General features: G+C 41.2%; 1 protein-coding gene across 4 annotated transcripts in view; it reads right to left on the bottom strand.

Moving 5' to 3' along the window:
* The window catches only part of MID1 (midline 1), a 194,817-nt gene that overhangs the window by 9,621 nt on the left and 159,558 nt on the right, over nt 1-25,638 (bottom strand). For all 4 annotated transcript variants that reach the window (XM_061408168.1, XM_061408166.1, XM_061408167.1 and 1 more), the window contains exons 6-9: nt 22,745-22,872; nt 13,123-13,266; nt 4,936-5,097; nt 1,257-1,464 (exon numbers count right to left, since the gene is read on the bottom strand). In XM_061408168.1, the coding sequence (XP_061264152.1) occupies nt 1,257-1,464; nt 4,936-5,097; nt 13,123-13,266; nt 22,745-22,872 (642 nt within the window). The remainder of the gene's footprint in view (nt 1-1,256; nt 1,465-4,935; nt 5,098-13,122; nt 13,267-22,744; nt 22,873-25,638) is intronic.

The raw sequence follows: 25,638 nt of genomic DNA, 5'->3' as shown, positions 1-25,638 counted from the left end.
GAGAGCTAATATTTTGGCCTTGTGGACCACAGAATTTTGTCTTACCTAATCAACTCTGCTGTGTGGCTCAAAGGTAGCCATAGACAATATGGAAAAGAATGGACCTGGCTGTGTTCCCATAAATAGTTTATTTATAAGAACACACAGTGGGCCAGGTTTGGCTGTAGTCGGCTGACCCATGCTTTAAGGCATGACAGGGCAGTATTAGCATATTAGCTTTCACAGGGACTGGGGCTCAAGTCTTGCTGCACATAAAAAATGGATGGAGTTAAATGAATTATTTTTCTTATTGGCCAAATGGTAGATTAAATGATTGCTTAGTACATATTCACTCTCTCCTCTCAACTCCATGGGAGGAATATACTTCCCTGTACCACTGGCCTTGAGCCTGGCTGTGTGACTGGCTTTGGCCAATGGGAAGTTAGTAAGACATGATACAAGCAGAGGTTTGAAATGTGCTTGTGTAGTTGGGTTTATATTCTCAGATTCCTCAAGAAGGACATGACCTGAGTAGCCCACGTGTCCAAACAGGATGAAGAAACCCATGGAACAGACCTAGATCCAACCTGCAGCTTAAAGCAAGGCCCAGTTGAGATTAGCCTTGATCGGCTATCCCAGAGATGTGAGTGTCAGTGAACAGTAGTAAGTGATTGTTGGTTGAAGCTACTGAGTTTTGGGGTGTTTATTATGCAGCATTACTATAACAACAGCTGCCTGATAAAGCTTTTTTGCATATTATTCTTCAAGGTGGACCTTGGGCTGGGTTGATGGTCTGACAAAGTATAGAATGAGGTGTGCTTTTTTTTTTAATAATTGTAGGACAATATCCATCAACAGCTGAATGGATAAAGAAGATGTGGTACATACACCCAATGGAATACTACTCAGCTATAAAAAAGAATGAAATAATGCCACTTGCAGCAAAATGGATGGACCCAGAGATGATCATACTCAGCGGAGTAAGTCAGACAAATACCATATGATATCACTTTTGTGTGGAATCTAAAATATGACACAAACGGACTTATTTACAAAACAGACAGACTCACAGACACAAAAAACAAACTTGTGATAACCAAAGCGGGCAGAGAGGAGGGCTAAATTAGGAGTTTGGGATTGGCAGATACAAACTACTGCGTATAAAAGGTGGGGAATAAGGTCATGCTGTGCAGCACAGGGGTTTATGTTCAATATCTTGTGATTATCTACGGTGGAGGAGAATGTGAAAGAGAATACATTTCAGTCAAAGTACCTACCATGTGCTTCCGCTTATGACCACTTCCCAGTAATGGCGGCCACTATCAATGAACACGTTTCCAGCTACGCCATAGCTGCCTTGGCTGGTGAAGCGCTCAGGCGTGTGGCTCTTTTTGGATGATGACTCATCACGTTCTACTGTCAAGTTATCATGGGACACCTTTAGCTTTCGATGTGCAGATTTGGGGTCCAGTTTAAATGGTTGGCCTAGAAGCAGGGTTACAAGACACAAACAAGGTAGATGAAAAGAACTGTGGATTTTAACTTAAGCAAGAACATATTTTCAGAATAAGCTTTAAAAAGGACGGTAAAATCGTGTAGACAAACATGTCCCTGCCTCCGAGAGCTCGCAGTCAGTCAGCTCTGAGCTGTGGGTGCAAGGTTGCTTCCCTCACTGTTCAACAACAGCATGGGTGAGGGTCAAGCAGAGCCTGTGGTGCAAGCTTTGCTGGGCATCCCAGCTACACACCAGCAGCACAGTTAATGTGCTGGCCTACATCATCCTGGAAGGGAGGAGAAAATGAAGACTTCATTTTCAACCATTCCCCTGTTCAGTCGGCTTCAGATGAATTCATGCTCAATAGACCTCAGAAACCAAACACATCAAGACTGCAGGTTTTAATGTTCACAACATTCTAATGGCTTATATTATTTTGAGATTGTTCAAAATTAGAGCAGTATTCTCATGAGCTTAAAATGACGATCAAATGGGCTATTTTTCAGCCCATAAGATCAGGAGGAAAATGTGGCAGGTTACTACCTACCTGGGTTTTTGAGTCCCAAGTTCATTTATAGACGTAAAAGTTCCTTTATAGACATAATAAGGTCCTCTCTATTTCATTTATTTGTCTTTGTGTTTTGAACATTGAACCATTGTAAAATTCTGGCCGAATCACACCTGAATATCCATCCTCTCATTAACTGTTACTGCTTTGAAAATTCAACACTGGTGTGGGGGCCATCCTGTCATTCAACCACATTGGGTACCAGACACTTAAAGGCAGGAAACGGATTACAATGTGATGCAAATACCATGATATTCAAACTCCACTGCTGTATTGGAAGGCCGCTTCTGCACAGTGCTCAGACAATCACCAGAAACAGTCTGCTAAGTCTGACTATGGCAATACAGGATGCTGGCTGAGAAACTGACGCAGAGACCTGGAGCAGTTGTGTGTGTTACATCATATGCAGGTAGGCCAAAGGGTATCACTCTTGGATAAAAACATGACAATGGCACTTCTAAAATTCCTTCTTGTAGATCAGGGACCAGCATACTTTTTCTGTAAGAGGCCAGATATTTTCCTATTTTCAGCTATGCTGGCCATGTGGTTTCTTCTGGGGCTATTTAACCCTGTGGTCGAAACATGGCAGCAGCCAGAGACACAGGTGAACAGATGGGCAGTGCTGTGTGCCAATAAAACTTTATTCACAAAAACAGGTAGCTGAATCTGGCCCATGGGCAGTAGTTTGCTGACCCATTTTTAGATTTCTGTTCATATCAAAGAAAACCTTAAAGGGGACCTCAGAAAATCCTCAAGTGCTGAGCAGGCAGGGGTATTCTCAAAGACTGTAAGACTTACTGAAGTCTATGTGTAGTTTAAATTTTGGCCTGGCTTGTAAAAAAAAAAAAAAAAAAAAAAAAAGGTCCTCAGGAATGATCACACCAGCTAAGACAAACAGAGTCTGAAGATAGATTGGCTTAAAGGGTGTGATAAACCATAATGGAAAATATGAAAAATGAATGTATCTACATGTACAACTGAATCACTTTACAGCAGAAATTAATGCAACACTGTAAATCTGTACTTCCATCAAATTTTAAAAAAAGAAAAAGGTGATGATAGAATGTGCCTTAAAAATAACTGGACCCTAATGGGTAGTTAGGAAGGAATTCCATAAAGGCACAGCCATCACTGAAGATGAAGGCTGTGTTATACTTACCCTTCTCCCAGTGAGGAAGATCAGGTCACAGCCATTGAAAAGACTGGCCTTATAATGGCGAGATCCATCGTGTTCCATGGATGGATCCATGTGTGGGTCGCTCCCACCCCGACCCACACATACGCAGAGCAGGGTCTTGCCATCTGGTGTTAGGTCCAACCCCCTGCCTCAACAGGGAACAAATTCTACTTGTGCCATGGATATGTTTCTCAAGGAAACTATGACCTACTCTGTCTAGGTTCAAAGCTTTTGCTTTAATGAGGATAGATTAGTTCACAGAAGAAATTAATCATTTACTTGGCTAAAGAATTCAATGCATTGTAAGATCTGTATACCTAAGAGTTCGGCAAACTACAGCCCGCAGGCCATATTGAGCCCACTGCCTGTGTCTTTCAATAAAGTTTTAATGAAGCGTGGCCAGGCCATGCTTTTCTACCAGAGTTGAACACCTGTGACCAAGATCATCTGACCTGCACAGCCCAGAACAGTTACTATTTGGCACATTACAGAAAAAGTTTACCAACCTCTTGTACATAATTTAACAACATCTGATCAATGATTGCATGTCTAGAAGTACAAGATTACCTGTCCATATGAAATGAATACATTATCTTTAGTAAAACCAATAAGGTACAAATAAGAACCCTCAAAGATCCATTCTACAGAATAAACCTCAATGTATGTATTGGGTTGGCCAAAAAGTTCATTTGGGTTTCCTATACGCTGTTACAGGTTTTTTCCAGTATGTATTCATTTTTCCCCTTATTCTCCAAAGACATTTCCTTCTCTACCAGCAGAACCCTTGAGAAATTAGCTTATGTTTAAGAGTATGGGTCTTAAGGACAGATATGTGGAGTAAAATTAAGTTACTTGACTACTAAAATCACAGATTGGGTTAAATGAGGGTTCTTCTTAAAATGTATTTCCTATAGATTGGCTGGCAACCCTAAAGCATGATGTGATGTTGACATACTCCAATCGACTTTCTTCTGGGAGGTCTTATGCAAACAAATACCATATTATATAGCATAATATTTCTAGACCAAAAAGATGTGGAGAAAGAAGAGGAGGATAAAATAAAACACATGTGGGCAGAGAGAGAGAGCGGGAGATGACAGTGTTATAAGATGCATGTACGCATAGCCTGGTTCACTCTTCGGTGTTGGGACCATCCTGGACACAGTGGGAGTTTCCCATCACCCCTGGCATCTAACCACTCGACACCAGTAACACCCAGCTGTAACAACCAGAGATGACTCCAGATGTGGCTTAGTGTTCTTCTGGGGACCACAATCACTTCTGACTGAGAATCACAGACCTAGAAGCTACCTGAAGAAAGACTTAGTAATTTGAGATTCTGCTGTTGGGGTGGGAAGATCCCCTGCAGGAAGAAATGGCAAGCCACTCCAGTATTCTTGCCTGGGAAATCCCATGGACAGAGGAGCCTGGCAGGCTATAGTTCATGGGGTCACAAAGAGTCGGACATAACTTGAGTGTGCACACACACATATATGGAAAAGAAGACCGTTGGCAATTTACAAAGAGTCCTAGCTCTGTGCCAGGCTTGGAATAGAGGATTGGATGGAAGAACCCTGACTCTATGCTGGCTCTTTGCTTGCTGTCTCAGGTTGTAAGCAATGCCTGGGACAGAGAAAAGAGAAATGAAGGGGGCCAGGGGCAGCTGGAAGGAGAGCAGGTTAGAGATGATAGTTCTGCTGAGTTCATGGCACGTACTGTTCGTCTTCAACTTCCCAGGCTCACTGCTGCGGCTGCCTGCCTGGTTGATGGCCTTGACAATGAAGATGTACTTGGTGCCGCTCTGCAGCCCATGGACCGTGTAGTGGTTCTGCTTGATGTTGGGCACGATCATCCAGCTATCGGCCGAGTTGCACAGACCTGCAAAGCCAAGCAGCTGTGGTGAGTTCTTTGGAGCAAGCATGGGGCAAATCTGTATATTAACGTTGTGGAATTTTCAGTTATTGGGATAAGCAATGAAAAGCTTTGTGACTTCTTTAGGTGCCCACCAATCAACTTGAGTGCTCAGTATCTGCCTACAATAAGGACAGCAACCTATATTTATTACTATATATTCTCACCATGTGCTCTAAGTGGAAAGACCAACTAAGATGACTGTTTTGCAAATTCTGTTCCACGTGGATGGGAGCAGTAGTATCTTAAGTGCCGTGCCTGGTCATGTGTTACTAGGTGCTGTGGGATGGAAAGAAAGCAAGTGACCACACATCCCTCCCCCTGACTTGCATCATGATGACTGTTCAGTCTTGGATCTCATCAATTTTGAGACTCACAGAGGGTAAGAACAGACCCAGATCAGGTATGAGACATTGGCCTCACTAATGGAGATGTAGGAGGTTCTATTTTTTTGCTTCTTATTCTCCACCCCACCCAGGATCTGTATCTAAGTGACTCTGTGGCTACTCCTTCTAAAGAGATGGGATATGTTATCTTTTACCTCGTGGCTTTGGATTTGGCTATGTGACCTGCTCTGGCCAAGAGAACAAGGCTGCAGTGACAATACACCAGTGGCAAGAGGAGACATCACAAGCCCTTGAGAGTCTGTGGCCCTCTTGGGCCTCTACCATGGGGAGAACATTCTGGATAGTCTGCTCATCCCAGTGGGAACAGAGACACAAGGACCAGCTCAATGGCCCAGCCAGTTCAGGACTGAGACCAGCAGAGACTGGCCAACACCAGCCCAACTTTGGACAGGAGAGCTAAGAAAACGATTATGGGGCTTGTCTGTGGCCCAGTACTAGTGTGGTTGTAATTGATTCAGGACATGTGTTCCTACAAGAACCCTGGAGCCATGTGGCACCCAAAGGCAACTCAGGGCCCAGTGGCGCTCTGACAAAAGCATCACCAGGGGCTGTTACCAGCTGCATCCCCCAGTATGGCTCGTTCCAGAGCAGAGCAGGGCCAGTGCTCTGGCTGCATGCTGCAGGATGTGGTTTGAGGAGCAGTTTGCGGATTTACGATGCTGGGAAGAACATGAGGAAAAAGGACGCTGTTTTGTTGTGCAGCTGTGGCTGATGCTGAAAACATCTCTTTGGTACTGGGCCCGACTCTCGTCTCTCCCCTCTCCACCCATCAATCTCCACTCTAATCAAACCTTTGCCCAGCCCCCTGGTGACTGGGCTGTCATGGCTGTTTCCTGACTCTGGTGAATTTCCTTCACTAATTCTCAGAAGGCCGAGCCCTTCCACTTCCTGAGGGGCTTCTCAACTTGCCACCCCTCCTTCCCTTTCAGGGGATTTGCAAGTCAAAGGGTTAGTTCTTTTGATCTTGAGGCAACTTACACCTTAACCATACTTCATCTTACCTCTTTGAGTTTCTAATGAAATGTACAAAGAAATCACAAATGCATATCCATACCAACCCACAAGTATCAGCATAGCAGTTCAAGATGTTCACACCCCAACAGCTGTCTCTGAATCCTACTAAATACCATCTCCAAGTTTTCAGTTCGGCATTGTTCATGAATCTCACCGAAGAACTTAAAAATTATGAAAAATTATGTTAATTATGAAAATTCACACCCTAAGATATACATCTGGGGTACACAGTATTTTCAGCCACACTTCAATGAGTCTTTAAATAAATAAACATACATGTTCACATATATGAGAAACCTTGTGAATTATTTCTCACTCTTTTCATTTCCAGATCTCACAGAATTGCCATAAAGCAAGGAAGTAATGTGAGGCTCAGACAAGAGGATGAGGGTGGTGTGTCGGTGTTTGGAGATGTACTAGAATAACTAAGGCCCCATTCACCCCTCACCCCCAGCATCCCCCTCATTCTCATACCACTTCTCACCTGTATAAGGCCCAGGTACACATCCACACATAGCTTAATAACATGGGACTCTCCCACTTACATATCTCTCTTGATTCTTTTTCATTTTCCCTGAACATAGAGGTAACTATCTCAACACTTCAGGCAAGTGTCACAACCAAACAGCAGATGTTGATCCAACCAAAGAAGGGTCATTTTGAATTCTGAACTCTGGGCCCTAAGAAGCCTCTAACTCACCTTTGGATTCTGAGCTCTGGGTCCTAAAAAGCCAATAACTCACTTTAGATACTTAATAATACTACTACAATACTAATAAAACAACAGACAGAAAACAAACTTAAAGTTATCAAAGGGGAATGGTGAGGAACAAATCAGGAAGTTGGGATTAACTCAGACATACACACACACTACTACATATAAAATAGGTAATCAACAAGGACGTATTATAGAGCACAGGGAACTCTACTCAATAGTTTACAATAACGTGTAAGGGAAAAGAATCTGAAAAAAATATGTAGAGCTGAATCACTGTGCTGTTCACCTGAAACTAACACAAACTGCAGATCAACTATACTTCAATAAAAATTAAAAAATGAAAGAAGGAGCTTTTCTGTTCTAGGATAACCCACTCATATTCCTGGACCTTTGTCAATAGCAGTCTGGCATGCAAGCGAACAATTAACAGCATTCACTAGAATCAAATGAGAATCCTATCATTGTCAGTGCATTTACACTGTTCCTGTTTAATTGCATATGTCACAGCAAAATGACTATTGTGGTCAAAGAAAGCAAATGTAAAAATGTTTCAATAAACTTTACATCACTGTATAACCCCGATGCCGGGGTTTCATGTGGTGGGGGAATGCTTTCAGCAACATTGTAAAGCAGATGTCTGAAATTGCGGCAAACTGCAACTTGGCTTACAGTCCGAAGTCTTAACCTAAAACAAAAAGATTGAATGCTTCAGAAACCCTTTCCAAACTAAAAAGGGACCCTGACCATCCTGATTATTTTGAAGAGGTCACTAATTTTTTCTGTGAATATTAAAAGAACAAGATGTTTATAGAGTAGTAAAATGTGATTGGATAACTTTACCCTGGGACAGTCTGCTTTCATGAATGCTAACTCTTAAAATTTAGGCTTACCTCCATCGCCAAGGTCATAATTGAGAAGTTGATTATAAATGCCAAGAAAGCGATGTCGACCGTTCTCTGGTGGGGCCTGGAGTAAGTGGGCTGCCTCAAAGCGCACCATTCTTGCATTGCTGGTGTTGGTCAAGTGCCAGCACCACTTAACTTCTTGCATACGGCGCCAAGCACCAGACTTCTCTGCCTCGATACCCCGCTGTGTCGGGACTGATGACCAGGTTTTATTCATCACTTTATGAAACACCCGCATAACTATCCCAGCTAAAACGTGTACTTCTCTCTAAAGGCATTTTCAATCATCTTTGATGGGATGCCAACACTCACCTTCTCCAATTCAGCCTGAAGTAGTAAAACAACAGTGGAACTTGGAAGATAATTAGTTCATATGGCAACAGTCTAGTTAGGTGATTTTGTACTTTTTTTTCTCTCATTCACAATGGGTCAGAAGCATCTCCCTACATGATGGTGCTCATTACAAGATCCTAGTTATGTTTGGGATTTCAGAGCCTTGTAGAGCAACTGTCTGTCATCTTACAGTAAAACATTATGTATAAAACATTATGCAACAGTGGACACCCTTTAGAGACTGCATACCAGCTTCTAACACCCTTTGTCTCTTCAACCAGATTGGAAAGAAGTGAATGCTCTCTTCCTTCTTCTGAATACAAATGGTATATGACTAAAAACCTCATGAATATTTTCAAAATGACTAAAATAAATTAAATACAGATAACTACTTTGCCATGAAAGCCTGAAGACATGGATCCTCTGACTTTTGCCAATAATAAAAATAGGCTGCTGGGAAAAGGTTCCAATTGAAGATTTTCAATGATGCATTAAAAATCATTTTGGAAAAAACATGGAAACATTGTAAAATTAAATACATATCTATGTCTCAACAAGCAATTCGTTAACATCTACAGTCATAAGCCTGTTCATAAAAACGAAAAATAAAAAATTAACATTGTCATTAATTTTGCATTTGAGTGTATGAATTTAATTAGGGATAGTCTTTTTATAAGATTAAAAAGCTCCAGAGATAGTATCTAATTCTGCTTCACTAAAGTCAGTTGAGGGCAATTAACTAGAATTTATTGTGACAAGTGAAAGAAGCATGACTTAGGACAGTAAAAGTCTGCCTCGTGGTACATGGAGCTACAGCCAGCTTTGGAGCATTCTTTCTCCTAATTTTCCATAGAGTTTTATACTCTTAGATCTTATCATTCAGTAGAACATCTGCAAAGGATAGTCTTTTCAACTGGCAGGAGAGATGAACAAACAACATTCAGTGAAGGCCTTTCATGTGAAGACTGTGTTAAATGCTATTTTGTAGATCAGGGGTCCCCAACGCTTGGGCCATGGACTGGTACTGGTCCATGGCCTGTTAGAAACTGGGCAACACAGCAGGAGGTGAGCAGGTTGGCTTCCACAAAAACGGTCCCTGGTGCCAAAAAGGTTGGGGACTGCTGATGTAGATGATCCTGGCAAATTGCATGAGTGGCCTTTACCATGTGACAAAAGATGTAATGACAGTGAGTCTAGTCTATATTTTTGTAGGAACAGTAACCTTGAATAACAGAATAGGAAAGACTAGAGATCTCTTCAAGAAAATTAGAGATACCAAGGGAACATTTCATGAAAAGATGGGCTCGATAAAGGACAGAAATGGTATGGACCTAACAGAAGCAGAAGATATTAAGAAGCGGTGGCAGGAATACACAGAAGAACTGTACAAAAAAGATCTTCACGACCAAGATATTCACGATGGTGTGATCACTCACCTAGAGCCAGACATCCTGGAATGTGAAGTCAAGGGGGCCTTAGAAAGCATCACTACGAACAAAGCTAGTGGAGGTGATGGAATTCCAGTGGAGCTATTTCAAATCCTTAAAAAATGATGCTGTGAAAGTGCTGCACTCAATATGCCAGCAAATTTGGAAAACTCAGCAGTGGCCACAGGACTGGAAAAGGTCCGTTCTCATTCCAATCCCAAAGAAAGGCAATGCCAAAGAATGCTCAAACTACCACACAATTGCACTCATCTCACACGCTAGTAAAGTAATGCTCAAAATTCTCCAAGCCAGGCTTCAGCAATACGTGAACCGTGAACTTCCAGATGTTCCAGCTGGTTTTAGAAAAGGCAGAAGAACCAGAGATCAAATTGCCAACATCTGCTGGATCATGGAAAAAGCAAGAGAGTTACAGAAAAACATCTATTTCTGCTTTATTGACTATGCCAAAACCTTTGACTGTGTGGATCACAATAAACTGTGGAAAATTCTGAAAGAGATGGGAATACCAGACCACCTGACCTGCCTTTTGAGAAACCTATATGCAGGTCAGGAAGGAACAGTTAGAACAGGACATGGCACAACAGACTGGTTCCAAATAGGAAAAGGAGTACGTCAAGGCTGTATATTGTCACCCTGCTTATTTAACTTCTATGCACAGTACATCATGAGAAATGCTAGGCTGGATGAAGCACAAGCTGGAATCAAGATTGCCGGGAGAAATATCAATAACCTCAGATATGCAGATGATACCACCCTTATGGCAGAAAGTGAAGAGGAACTAAAGAGCCTCTTGATGAAAGTGAAAGAGGAGAGTGAAAAAGTTGGCTTAAAGCTCAACATTCAGAAAACGAAGATCATGGCATCTGGTCCCATCACTTCATGGGAAATAGATGGGGAAACGGTAGAAACAGTGTCAGACTATTTTTTTGGGCTCCAAAATCACTGCAGATGGTGATTGCAGCCATGAAATTAAAAGATGCTTACTCCTTGGAAGAAAAGTTATGACCAACCTAGATAGCATATTGAAAAGCAGAGACATTACTTTGCCACAAAGGTCTGTCTAGTCAAGGCTATTGTTTTTCTAGTGGTCATGTATGGATGTGAGAGTTGGACTGTGAAGAAAGCTGAGCGCCAAAGAACTGATGCTTTTGAACTGCGGTGTTGGAGAAGACTCTTGAGAGTCCCTTGGACTGCAAGGGAGATCCAACCAGTCCATTCTAAAGGAGATCGGTCCTGGGTGTTCTTTTGGAAGGAATGATGTTGAAGCTGAAACTCCAATACTTTGGCCAAATGATGCAAAGAGTTGACTCATTCGAAAAGACTCTGATGCTGGGAGGGATTGGGGGTGGGAGGAAAAGGGGACGACAGAAGATGAGATGGCTGGATGGCATCACTGACTCGATGGACGTGAGTTTGAGTGAACTCTGGGAGATGGTGATGGACAGGGAGGCCTGGCGTGCTGCGATTCATGGAGTCGCAAAGAGTCAGACACAACTGAGTGACTGAACTGAACTGAACTGAACACTGGCAAACACAGGGCTAAGACCTTTACTTTTAGTATTTCAAAGATGTGAAGCTAAAACATTACCTCTTCTTACAGATGAAGAAATAGATTCAGAAGATGTTCAATACTTTGTCCCAAATGATAGTGCTAGTGAGGTGAGAACCAAAGCTGGGATTCAAGTCCAAGTCTCCTTCAATCATAACAACTATGCATAACAGTTTAGAAAAGAATAATCTATGGCCTAAAAACACATGAAACTATGCTCAACATCACTCGTTATTAGAGTAATACAAATCAAAACTACAGTGAGGTATCACCTCACACTGGTCAGAATGCCCATCATCAAAAAGTCTACAAATACCAAATGCTGCAGAGGATGTGGAGAAAAGGGAACCCTCCTACAATGTTGGCGGGAATGAAAATTGGTACAACCACTATGAAGAACTTTATAAAGGTTCCTTAAGAAACTAAATATAGATCTATCATATGATCCAGCAATCCCACTCCTGGGCACATATCTGGAGAAAACCATAATTTGAAAAGATACATGCATCTCAATGTTCACGGTGGCACTGTTTACAGTAGTGAAGACATGGAGGCAACCTGAATGTCCATCGACAGATAAATGCACAGTGAAGATGTGGTAAAGATATATGGTGGAATATTACTCAGCCATTAAAAATGAAATAATGCCATTTGCAGCAACATGGCTGGACCTGGAGATGATCGTACTAAGTGAAGTACGTCAGACAGAGATAAGTATCATATGGTATCACTTATTCATGGAATCTAAAAAAACCAGCATAAATGAACTTATTTATAAAACAGAAAAACACTTTGAAAACAAATTTGTGGCTACCCATGGGGAGAGGTCAGGGGAGGGATAAATTAGGAGTTTGGGATTAGCATATTTCCACTACTATATATATAATAGATAATCAACAAAGACCTACTGTGTAACACAGGGAACTAAACTCATTATTCTCTAATAATCTATATGGGACAAGAAACTGTTAAGGATAGATATGGGTACGTATATAACTGAATCACTTTCCTGTACACCTGAAATTAACACAACATTGTAAATCAACTATAATACAAACATTAAAATAAAAAATAAAGTGATATAGACCCAAGGTTGATAACAACAAAAAAATGATGAAATAACACTCAAAAAGTAAATAATACTAAATGTTTGATATAATGACTAAACCATATAATTCCACCAGAACATGCTGTTAACCCCATAAACTCCCATATATTTTTCCCCAATGGTGCTACTCCCCTCCCATCACAGAGGTAACCATCATCCTAACTTTTATGGTTTTTAGACCATGTGTACATCTCTAAACAAAATAGTTTAACTTATACATGTATAGATACTCATAGTGCATTGATACTTTTATCTCCTGATTCTTTAACAATATGTTTGTAAGATTCGTCCATATGGTTTGCTAGAGATCAATAATTTTCAACGCTATTTGGCCTATTATTTTTACTAGTATTGTACAAGTGAGTGCTACCATCTTCTTAGTCAGGAAAGACAAGCCAATAAATACTCTGTACTCTCTCCTTTTTCTTCCCTTGATGTTTAAATTCAGGAATGCAATCGATCCGAAAACAGTCACCCAATAGAGAAATCAATAGGGCGTGCGATACTCACTCACAACATTGGCTTGTCCAGTGAAGATGGTGTACTGGAGCTCATAGGAAACCACACTGAATTCGTCATCAGAGGTCCAGTGAACGGTTATGGTGTCATAGGAAGCCGTGCAGAGCTCTTCTCTAATTGTGGGAGGGTTGGGAGCTGTGGGAAACAAGAAGGTCATCAGCAGAGAAGCAGACACGTGTGGGATCCCTTTCAGAGGAGTTGCCCTGATAGTCATAGCAGGCCTTTTAAAATCTATCCATCAGAACTATTATCGTAGAGACAGTGATCCCAATCCAAAGAACATTTCGTTGGCTGGTTATCACTGTGATTTTTCCCAGGTGGTGTGACTGCAGCCAGCCAGTGTTTTTTCTCTGTGCGTCATGAAAGCATGTCTATAAGGGTAAGTAAACAAGACTCTCTTATTCATGGAAGAAAACATCTTAAACAAAAAGTAACCAAGATGAACTTTTGTCATTTCACCCCCATTTTGAGGATGCAAACTTTTTCAGTGAAGAGCTAGATGGTCAATATTTTAGGCTTTCTGGGTCATATGGTCTCTGCTGTTGCTGTTCAGTTGCTAAATTGTGTCTGACTCTTTGTGACCCCATGGACTCATGCCAGGCCTCCCTGTCCCTCACTGTCTCCCGGAGTTTGCCCAAATTCATGTCTGTTGAGCTGGTGATGCTATCCAAGCATTTCATCTTCTGCTGCCCTGGTCTCTGCTGCAACTACTCAATTCTGCCTTTGTAAAGAAAGCAGCCAGAGACCATTTGTCCACTGATAGTCATGGCCAGGTTCTAGTAGAACTTTATTAACAAAAATAGGTGAAGACCAGATTTGGCATGGGAGCCAAACTTAGCCAACTTCTGAGCTCCAACATGCCACAGACTTTTATATGCAGCCACTCATCTGGAAAAATGCTGATGTTTGTTAACCCTTAACAAATCAGCCAAATAATTCTTCAAAAATGTTCTTTTGATAGATGTGTTGATGCCTTATGAAAATTTGTTTAATGGGGTTCTATTTTCCTCTCATTTTTCAGTTTATAGGTGATATTTCAAATTAAGAAGATGATTACCAATCAGTCATATTTAAGAAGTACATTCTCTTTCCCCAAAAAAACCAGGATTTCTTGGCATTTGAGTAAGTTTATCATTGGGCGAGGCTGCTGTTTTATGTCTTGAACACATTCTGCAGCAGAGAAGTCTAAATCCTACCCAAATGATGATTTTTCAGTTGACTTCTACTGGATTGATTTCAATAACTGGTTTTATGAGATGAGTTTGTGAGCAAGAAAAAGGCTAGGCACTGAGTGCTTTGCATGGGCAATAATATTTTAGAGCAGAGGCTGGCAAACTATGGCTATGGGCCAAATCTGGCCCACTGCCTGTTTTTGTAAATAAAGTTTTATTGGAACACGGCCAGGCTCATTCCTTTACGTATTGTCTCTGGCTGCCTTTGTGCAATAGCAGAGTTGAATAGTTGTGACCATATGTCCTGTAGAGCCTAAAATATTTACTGTCTGGCCCTTTACAGTCAAAGTTTGCCAAGCCCTGGTTTAAAGAATCGATTCAGGCCTGTGTTTCCCTTCTTCTGTACACCACAACCTAACTGCAAAAGAAGAAATAATCTGCACCCAACAGATGAGCCATGTTTGCTTACACTGTTTAGAGAATTCTTTACTGCTTGAAACTTTGGTTAGTATGGATGACTCCTAAAGAAACCTGAGGAGGGGGAAAAGTTTATGAAAATGGCAAAATTTTAAATTTTGATTGTTTTAGAAGTCTTCACTTTGCCACCTGAAGATACATCCAGGACAACTATTATATGAAGTCAACTAACTTTTTTTTTTTTCTTGAAGTCAACTAACTTTTATGTCTGCAGCATAAAGTCAGTTAACCCAGCTTAGTCCATTGGTTATTGAATTCCACGAACACTGTGGAGCACTTACATGCAGCAGGCACTGCATTAAGGTGTGCAGTAGGAAATACTACACAGCCATTAAAAAGAATGAAATAATGCCATGTGCCACAGATTTAAGAGATTATCATAGTAAGTGCCATACAAAAAGATACCATGATATCATTTATATGTGGAATCTAAAATATGACACAAATGAAACAATCTGTGAAACAAACAGGTTCACAGACATAGAGAACAGACTTGTGGTTGCCAAGGGGTGGGAGAGGGACGGAGTGGGAGTTTGGGATTAGCAGATGTAAACTATTACTTTTATTTTTTTTTTAATAATTCTATTTTATTTATCTTTTTAAGCCTTTCCTACATTTTAAAAATTTATTAATTAATTTCTTTGGAGGCTAATTACTTTACAATATTGTAGTGGTTTTTGCCATACTTAACATGAATCCGCCACGGGTGTACACGTGTGCCCCATCCTGAACCCCTCTCCCACCTCCCTCCCCATCCCATCCCTCTGGGTCATCCCAGTTCACCAGCCCCGAGCACCCTGTCTCATGCATCAAACCTGGACTGGCGATCTGATTCACATATGATAATATACATGTCTCAATGCCATTCTCCTTTTAGAGTGTATAAACAACAAGGTCCTACTGTAGAGCACAGGGAAATATACTCAATATCCCGTGATAAACCATAATGGAAAAGGATTTTAAAAAGAGTGGATATACGTGTGTGTAGAACTAGGTCACTTTGCAGTACACCTGAAACTAATGCAACATTGTCAATCAATTATACTTCAACAAAATACAATTTTTAAAAAAGATAAATTGAAAAAAAAGTTGTTCACTAAGATCAAAGGACTCTACAGAGCCCTTTTAAAGCGTTCTTTCTGGAATATGACTTGATATATCTGTCTCCCAAAGTATCCACGTGCAAGATGCAGTGCCATGTGCTGTGACTTGGATGATGAGATGACCTTCCACAGGGGAGGCCCAGCTGCATCATAAAACATGCCTGTTACTGTCTGTGTGGTCCCTGTTAGTGTGGGATCACCCTGCATGCATCACTGGAGAAGTATTTATTCTCCCATCATCTAAATAGTTCCTGGAATTATTTCTCTGTCAACTACTGTAGAAAGATTTGGTTCTTTTCTGCGCTGCTATATATGATTAAATATAAAGAAAAGTGTTGGAAATAGGCAGGTAGCTGGGAGACACATGGCTGTAGCTGTAATCAGAGAGGAAATGTCACCTCTCTGGCTTATTCACTTGACATACCGTTTAGAGGCATGTCAGGGGCAAAAAAAAAAAGTCTTGTTTTCAAAGTCAGGCAGGCTAACCCTGTTTTGATTATAAAGCCAATGGCTTTGTCCTAAAAAGTCAATATCCAATTTACTGTAAATGAGAACAGCAGCAGGTTGCCAATTTCAATATTCACGCAATTGGTCCCATAACTATTATTTTCTTGCTTCTGTCATAAATAGGACACAAGCAATGGTGGGCTAATACTTCACAAACACTTCGTTTCCTGCTTACAAATGTCTAATAAACTATTTGGACTTGGCAATATCAGCCAAGCATTGTATGTTATGGCCAGGATCGATGTTATGTCTAGAAATGGTCCAAATTTGTATTGGAGGTTGACAGCTAAGAAGGCAAAATAACAGGTACCCCATATGGTGTCTCGTTTGGCATAAACAGTCATTGGGATGATATATGGTGTACACATTACAAGTCAGTGCAAACTAAGGTCACAATTTCCCCTGCAGTCAGTACCTTGGCATTCACACACAGATGAGAATGGGCATACGTTTCCTGAAATGCTATTAAACAACTGTTCGGAAAGGGGGAGGACACACTCTTATCAATAAGACACTGATTTTGTGCAGAACTGGCCACATGCCCAGCCAAACATTTTGCAGTCGTCTTTGCCCTTGGGCATGACCTTGCAACATGGATCTGGCCCATAAAGACAGAAGTGGAAATTTCCTGGATGGGTCTTTTTTACTTTTTTAAAAAAGATTTACGTATTATTTTGGCTCTACTGGGTCTTCATTCCTGCACATGGGCTTTCTCTAGTTGCAGTGAGCAGGGGCTATTCTCTATTTGCAGAGCACAGGCTTCTCATAGCAGTAGCTTCTCTTGTTGCAGAACATGGGCGCTAGGGCTCATGGGCTTCCGTAGTTGAGGCACACGGACTTAGTTGCCATGTGGCATGTGGGATTCTACAGAAGCAGGGATCGAACCCATGTCCTCTGCACTGGCAGGCAATCCTTAACCCCTGGACCACCAGGGAAGCCCTGGACTGCTCTGTCTGCTGAACAAGGTTTTGCTTTTCCTAAATAAAGACAAGACAGGCGGGTCATGGTGGAGAGGTCTGACAGAATGTGGTCCACTGGAGAAGGGAATGGCAAACCACTTCAGTATTCTTGCCTTGAGAACCCCATGAACAGTATGAAAAGGCAAAATGATAGGATACTGAAAGGGGAGCTCCCCAGGTCAGTAGGTGTCCAATATGCTACAGGAGATCAGTGGAAAAATAACTCCAGAAAGAATGAAGGGATGGAGCCAAAGCAAAAACAATACCCAGTTGTGGATGTGACTGGTGATAGAAGCAAGGTCCAATGCTGTCAAGAGCAATATCGCATAAGAACCTGGAATGTTAGGTCCATGAATCAAGGCAAATTGGAAGTGGTCAAACAGGAGATGGCAAGAGTGAACGTCAACATTCTAGGAATCAGTGAACTAAAATGGACTGGAATGGGTGAATGTAACTCAGACCATTGTATCTACTACTGTGGGCAGGAATCCCTTAGAAGAAATGGAGTAGCCATCATGGCCAACAAAAGAGTCTGAAATGCAGTACTTGGATGCAGTCTCAAAAACGACAGAATGATCTCTGTTTGTTTCCAAGGCAAACCATTCAATATCACGCTAATCCAAGTCTATGCCCCAACCAGTAACGCTGAAGAAGCTGAAGTTGAACGGTTCTATGAAGACCTACAAGACCTTTTAGAACTAACACCCAAAAAAGATGTCTTTTTCATTATAGGGGACAGGAATGCAAAAGTAGGAACTCAAGAAAAACCTAGAGTAACAGGCAAATTTGGCCTTGGAATATGGAATGAAGCAGGGCAAAGAGTAATAGAATTTTACCAAGAGAATGCACTGGTCATAACAAACACCCTCTTCCAACAACACGAGAGAAGACTCTACACATGGACATCACCAGATGGTCAACACCGAAATCAGATTGATTATATCCTTTGCAGCCAAAGATGGAGAAGCTCTATACAGTTAACAAAAACAAGACTGGGAGCTGACTGTGGCTCAGATCATGAGCTCCTTATTGCCAAATTTAGACTTAAATTGAAGAAAGTAGGGAAAACCACTAGACCATTCAGGTATGACCTAAATCAAATTCCTTATGATTATACAGTGGAAGTGAGAAATAGATTTAAGGGACTAGATCTGATAGAGTGCTTGATGAAATATGGACGGAGGTACGTGACATTGTACAGGAGACAGGGATCAAGACCATCCCCATGGAAAAGAATTGCAAAACAGCAAAATGGCTGTATGGGGAGGCCTTACAAATAGCTGTGAAAAGAAGAGAAGTGAAAAACAAAGGAGAAAAGGAAAGATACAACCATCTGAATGCAGAGTTCCAGAAAATAGCAAGAAGAGATAAGAAAGCCTTCCTCAGCGATCAATGCAAAGAAATAGAGGAAAACAACAGAATGGGAAAGATTAGAGACCTCTTCAAGAAAATTAGAGATACCAAGGGAATATTTCATGCAAAGATGGGCTTGATAAAGGACAGAAATGGTATGGACCTAACAGAAGCAGAAGATATTAAGAAGAGGTGGCAAGAATACACAGAACAACCATACAAAAAAGATCTTCATGACCCAGATAATCACGATGGTGTGATCACTCACCTAGAGCCAGACATCCTGGAATGTGAAGTCAAGGGGGCCTTAGAAAGCATCACTATGAACAAAGCTAGTGGAGGTGATGGAATTCCAGTGGAGCTATTTCAAATCCTGGAAGATGATGCTGTGAAAGTGCTGCACTCAACATGCCAGCAAATTTGGAAAACTCAGCAGTGGCCACAGGACTGGAAAAGGTCCGTTTTCATTCCAATCCCAAAGAAAGGCAATGCTGAAGAATGCTCAAACTACCGCACAATTGCACTCATCTCACACGCTAGTAAAGTAATGCTCAAAATTCTCCAAGCCAGGCTTCAGCAATACGTGAACCGTGAACTTCCAGATGTTCAAGCTGCTTTTAGAAAAGGCAGAGGAAACAGAGATCAAATGGCCAACATCCGCTGAATCATGGAAAAAGCAAGAAAATTTCAGAAAAACATCTATTTCTGCTTTATTGACTACGCCAAAGCCTTTGTGTGGATCACAATAAACTGTGGAAAATTCTGAAAGAGATGGGAATACCAGACCACCTGATCTGCCTCTTGAGAAACCTATATGCAGGTCAGGAAGCAACAGTTAGAACTGGACATGGCACAACAGACTGGTTCCAAATAGGGAAAGGAGTACGTCAAGGCTGTATATTGTCACCCTGCTTATTTAACTTATATGCTGAGTACATCATGAGAAACGCTGGGCTGGATGAAGCACAAGCTTGAATCAAGATTGCCAGGAGAAATATCAATAACCTCAGATATGCATATGACACCACCCTTATGGCAGAAAGTGAAGAGGAACTAAAAAGCCTCTTGATGAAAGTGAAAGAGGAGAGTGAAAAAGTTGTCTTAAAGCTCAACTTTCAGAAAATGAAGATCATGGCATCTGGTCCCATCACTTCATGGGAAATAGATGGGGAAACAGTGGAAACAGTGTCAGAGTTTATTTTGGGGGCTCCAAAATCACTACAGATGGTGATTGCAGCCATGAAATTAAAAGATGCTTACTCCTTGGAAGAAAAGTTATGACCAACCTAGATAGCATATTGAAAAGCAGAGACATTACTTTGCCAACAAAGGGCCGTCTAGTCAAGGCTATGGTTTTTCCAGTGGTCACGTATGGATGCGAGAGTTGGACTGTGAAGAAAGCTGAGCGCCAAAGAATTGATGCTTTTGAACTGTGGTGTTGGAGAAGACTCTTGAGAGTCCCTTGGATTGCAAGGAGATCCAACCAGTCCATTCTGAAGGAGATCAGCCCTGGGATTTCTTTGGAAGGAATGATACTAAAGCTGAAAGTCCAGTACTTTGGCCACCTCATGTGAAGAGTTAACTCATTGGAAAAGACTCTGATACTGGGAAGGATTGGTGGTAGGAGGAAAAGGGGATGACAGAGGATGAGATGGCTGGATGGCATCACTGACTCGAGTTTGAGTGAACTCCGGGAGATGGTGATGGACAGGGAGGCCTGGCATGCTGCTATTCATGGGGTTGCAAAGAGTCAGACACGACTGAGCGACTGAACTGAACTGAACTGAAGTGAAATAAAGACAAACCTGGTAGACAAAGCTTTTGGTCATCATTTCCCCTCTTATCCTTTTCTTTTTGTCTGTAACTTGGGCATAATGCTTGGAGTTGGAATCATAATGGAATCATGTGGCAAGATGAGGATAGCAAAGCAGAAAAAGAGAGCCTGGTGTCTGAGGTCATTACAGAACTGCTGTCCAGCCATGAGTGGCACACCTCTGCTATCCTGTTTTCTGTGATAAGAATCCTCTCTGAGGGGTTCAGTCATTGCTCACTGGATTTTCTCTTGTTGCAAACACACCCGTTCCCACATGATACAAGAATAAAGGAGACTTTTATTTAATAGGATGCTATCATATAAAGCATTTCAGTGCCAGAAAGGCTGACCTGAATGGTCCGGTACAGTAGTCATGAGCTCCATGTGGTCTTGACATTGCAATTAAATTTTAATTAAAGCAAACTACAAGTAAAAACTCAGTTCAGTTCAGTCGCTCAGTCGTGTCTGACTCTTTGCGACCCCATGAACCGCAGCACGCCAGGCCTCCCTGTCCATCACCAACTCCTGAAGTTTACCCAAACTCATGTCCAGTAAAAACTCAGAACATGTCAAATTTTCAATAACCCTATGTTGCTAGTATGTACTTGACTGGACACTGCGGATGGAGACTGTTCTTACCATCTTAGAAAGTTCTATGGAATAGTGTTAGTTTAGATAAATCTCAGAGCTATATCCATGAATAGCTGAAATCCAGTTTGATTCCTTACTGGACATGCTTTCTGAGTCAATTTCTTCCTTTCTTCCTAGAAATTATATGGTTTGAAAGAACTTCCTACAATAAGATGTTTCTGGAGTGACTTGCCTCCCTTGCAAATGCACAAGGCTAAAAATAACACCTTGGGTCCAGGTAAGGAAAAAACTGGTCTTCTGGGTATAGCACCCTTGAATATACAAGTGTGCTTTCTAACCACAGACTAGAAAAATACACATTACCCAATGCTCCCTCTCTCCTACTTCCCTTTTCCCAGCTGCGTGTGTGCGCACTCACGTTCTCTCGCTCACACACACACACACACATACATGATGAGAGTGGAAATGCTGATGTTGTGCTCAGTTAAGGATGTGGTCTCTTGAAGGTGGTAGATTCTAAGTTCAGTGCACACCTGGATTCGCTCTGTACACAGAGCTTCTCTGAAGTCACAGGTATCGCAGCCTTGGACAACACAGATAAAGCTGTCTACTCAGTCCACATTCTATCATGTCTGTTCTTGCCTTAGTTGTTGTTTAATTGCTCAGTCGTGTCCAACTCTTTTGTGACCCCATGGACTGTAGCCCACCAGGCTCCTCTGTCCATGGGATTCTCCAGGCAAAAATACTGGAGTGGGTTGCCATTTCCTTCTCCAGGGGACCATCCCAACACAGGGATCAAACCCGAATCTCCTGCATTGGCAGGTGGTATCTTTACACTGAGCTACCTGGGAAGCCCAGGGGTTGACAGCAAAGAAAAATTTGGGAGCATGGTTAGGAATAGGAGTAGCCTGAGGTTTTCTTGTATTATGGCTCATTTTGTTTTTTAAGCTTGACCCCAAAGAAAAAGCCTGTCAGAAACCACAGAACTGAAACATGGCACCAGGAATCCTACTGTGATCTGGGGGACATTTGCTATGGTGACCTTCACCAAGATGAAATCCAGGCTTTTAGTAGAAAGAATGGAGGTCTTTGGAGTGTGTACAAACCTGAGGTAAATCCAAGTTCTGCCTCTCCCTAGCTGTCTGACCTCCAGCAAGATGCATGACCTCTACTGTTTGCAAAATGAGGATTATAATACCTGACCTCAATTCGATGTTGTGAAGGTTAAGCACCAAGAGCTGGAGCAGGGTAGATACCCCATCAGAGTTAGCTGCCACGTTTTTCTCTACCAAGGTACTGTGAGAGCCATCTGCCTTTTGGACACGAAATGGAAAACAGCCACGCTAACCCTGTACTGGCTGACAAGAGGTATCATGTGTGGTACCCATACTCGGAGAAAAATGGTGCTAAGTGTGCTTTTAGTGGCCTAGATTGTCTTTTTGCTTCTGTCCCCAATTGAATCTTGGGCTGTATTATTTTGCTTAGAAAAAAAAAAAGGAATGTCAAACATTTTTTACAGGAATATTAGACTCATTCCTCACCAGAAGTCCACACCTCTGGTTTTAGGAAACTCATCTAGTGGCAAAGTTTTGTATCACTGAATATACCCGGTATTAAAGAAAACACCAAAGACAATACCTGTAAGGTAATCCAGACATTCTAGCAATTTCTTCTCTCGGGAAAAATCTAAGGCGAAGGTGTCAAATGTGTCATTGAGGTTGATTTCAGGAATGAGGACCTGGGATGATGCTGTTGCCATGGAGACTCTGTAATTGAAAGAAAACAACTTTTTAGAAATGTCAAGCCAGCTTTTACCATCATTGCACAGGAATGAAAAAAAAAAAAAAAGGAAAAGAAATATCATTAAAAAATAGTGTTATTGATGTAAGCTATTGATATAGGATGAATAAATGACAGGGTCCTACTGTATAGCACAGGGAATTGTAGAACATTCAATACTGTGTGATAAACCATAATGGAAGAGAATATTAAAAAATATATATGTGTGTAACTGAGTCACTTTGCTGTACAGCAGAAATAAATACAACATTGTAAATCTGCTATACTTCAATTAATAATTTTTTTTAATGTCAAAAACCCCCACAAAAACCAGTACCATTTTTGTATGTGAGCCTTAAAAAGAATCTCGGAATGGCACAAGCAGCAACACATGCAAATGAGCACAAGCTTCAAGAGAAGGCAGAGGACGTGGGAAAACAGCGGAATGGCTTCCTCCCTTCCTTTTTACTATCGGAAAAAAATTCCCCGTGGAGGCGAAAGAATATTCATATTTCACATCGCTGTGTATGTAACTGCCTGCCCCCCGCACATCTAACCCAAGCGAGAAGCACACGGCCCCAGGCATTTCTTCACACATCTGTCTGGGAAACTGTTTGTTCCTTTCAGACCCGACCCTTCTCCACTTCAAAGAGGGATCTCCCAAATTTCAAGCTGCATAAAAGGCAAAGTGAAGATTAAAAAAGAATGTTCCCAGATATTGGATTAGTTTAATCAATGACTAGCCTCTCTCTAAAATAAACATTAAAAAAGGAGTTTTGGTCTGGCTTGTTTTCATTCTCCCTGTCCTCATTTTCTTGTACCATATTCCCAGCAGATGCCATAGAAAATATGTATGTGCTTTCTCACACATTTCCCTGATGGATCCACTGTTTCTCTTCTTCATTAGGGTTGCTAGTTAGACTTCTCATGTATACGCTATAAAGCAAGCTATTGGTATGTATCAATCTCCTGCAATGGACTGTCATGTTGATTGGAAAAGTTGTTATCAAGAGCAGGCCATTTTGACTCGTTAAAGAATGCAAGTGGTCCTTCTAAGAACAAGAAAATTATGGGATGATGTAAACCACTTCTGAGCGCATCAAACTATGTTAGACTCGTAATCTTGTTGATTCTGGTATTTCAGGACATTAAACAAAACGAAACAACCTTTACCTAGTTACTTATTTTCTAATTAAGGGCACTTACGCTCATGTATACAAGGCCATAAAGCTAGCTGGCAGCAGCCAGTAAGAAAATTCTAGGTTTGTACTCTTCCATTTCATCTGGAAAAATTTCAGCCAGGTTACTCTATGAGGTAGATCTCTTCTTGCATCTCTTAATGGCTTTTAAAGTTTTGGATTTTATAAGGAAATATATCTTTATAAAAATTACATCTGTGGGCATGTCTGTACAATGGAATATTATTCAGTCATAAAAGGGAATGAAATACTGATAGATGCTATGACGTGGAAAAAACCTTAAAAGTATTATGCTAAGTGAAAGAAGCCAGAGACAAAAGGCCACATCTTGTAGGATGCAGTTACATGAAATGTCCATAGTAGACAGCTCTGTTGAGACAGAAAGTAAACAGGTGGTTGCCAGGGGTTGGGGGCAAGGGGACAGTGGGGAGTGATTACATAATGGGTGTGGGGTTTTCTTTTGGGGTGAGGAAAATCATTTGGAACTTCATAGAGGCAGGAATTGTACAATGTTGTGAATGTACTGAATACTAATGAACTGTTCACTTTAAAATGGTTAATTTTATGTTATGCAAAATTTACCTTGATTAAAAAAAAGTCAGTCCTGTGAAATGCTCAGAATCCTTAGAAATAAAGTTTCTATAATTGTACTGGCACATATTCAGTGCTACAGGAGGAGGGAAGTAGAGAGGACAATCAACAGTGTCATAACTGGAATGACACTGAGGTCCACAGATGAAAGTTTGAAGAGGCCTAAACCCTGGAAAGAAAAGTTTCAAGTGTTTGAACGAAGATGGAGAATCTAAATTCACCACTCTAGCTTTTCACCAAGAAACAGTGAATAGCAGAGTTGTGTGATTTTATTAGCTAATTATTGTACCCAAGAGAACTGGACTAATTATTATGACAAGTGCTAATTCAGACTCATGGAAAAGGAATGGTTGCTAGGCAATTTTCACACATGGTCAAACTGAACTTAAGAAATGCTTTCCTTACGACCTATTATCACAAAACTCCTTCAAACTCAGATCTTAGGATTAGTCAACAACTATTCAATGAATATTGAGTAAGCCCTCCATTTATGTCATTTACTAAAGAACCCAAAATATTTGCATCCATGCAGAAAAAGTCAAAGAAATGCTACAGCACCATTTGAACTCCTCAAATAAAAATTTCAAAGTGAAACCCCAGTTATTTCTGTTTTATGATGTCCAACAGGGAGAAGTGTGCTGAGCTATTATGAAACAAGCACTGAACTTCCTATTGTGCTTCTCTGCTCTTCCCATGTGGCACAGACCTTGTGCGCACCAAGTTAGAGGATCTCAAACGCTCTGAACAGATAATCTCGAGCTGGTACTTCCCCTGTCCTATGGCACCAGCTTCTGTTCACATTCATCCAAAATAGATTTCATTGCCAAGTTTCTCCTGGTTCTGTTGTCCAGAAACAATCAACTAAACCATGCTTTAGTCAGGGACGTAGTTGACAATGCCTGCCATCCTTTTTAAAAAATAATTCTGTTTATTTTTTGGCTGTGCTGGGTCTTTGTTGCTATG

Source organism: Bos javanicus, chromosome X (assembly GCF_032452875.1).
Source record: "Bos javanicus breed banteng chromosome X, ARS-OSU_banteng_1.0, whole genome shotgun sequence".
NCBI classification, from domain to species: Eukaryota; Metazoa; Chordata; class Mammalia; order Artiodactyla; family Bovidae; genus Bos; species Bos javanicus.
The sequence above is the reverse complement of the archived record's forward strand: the minus strand, read 5'-3'. Positions and strand labels throughout refer to the sequence as shown.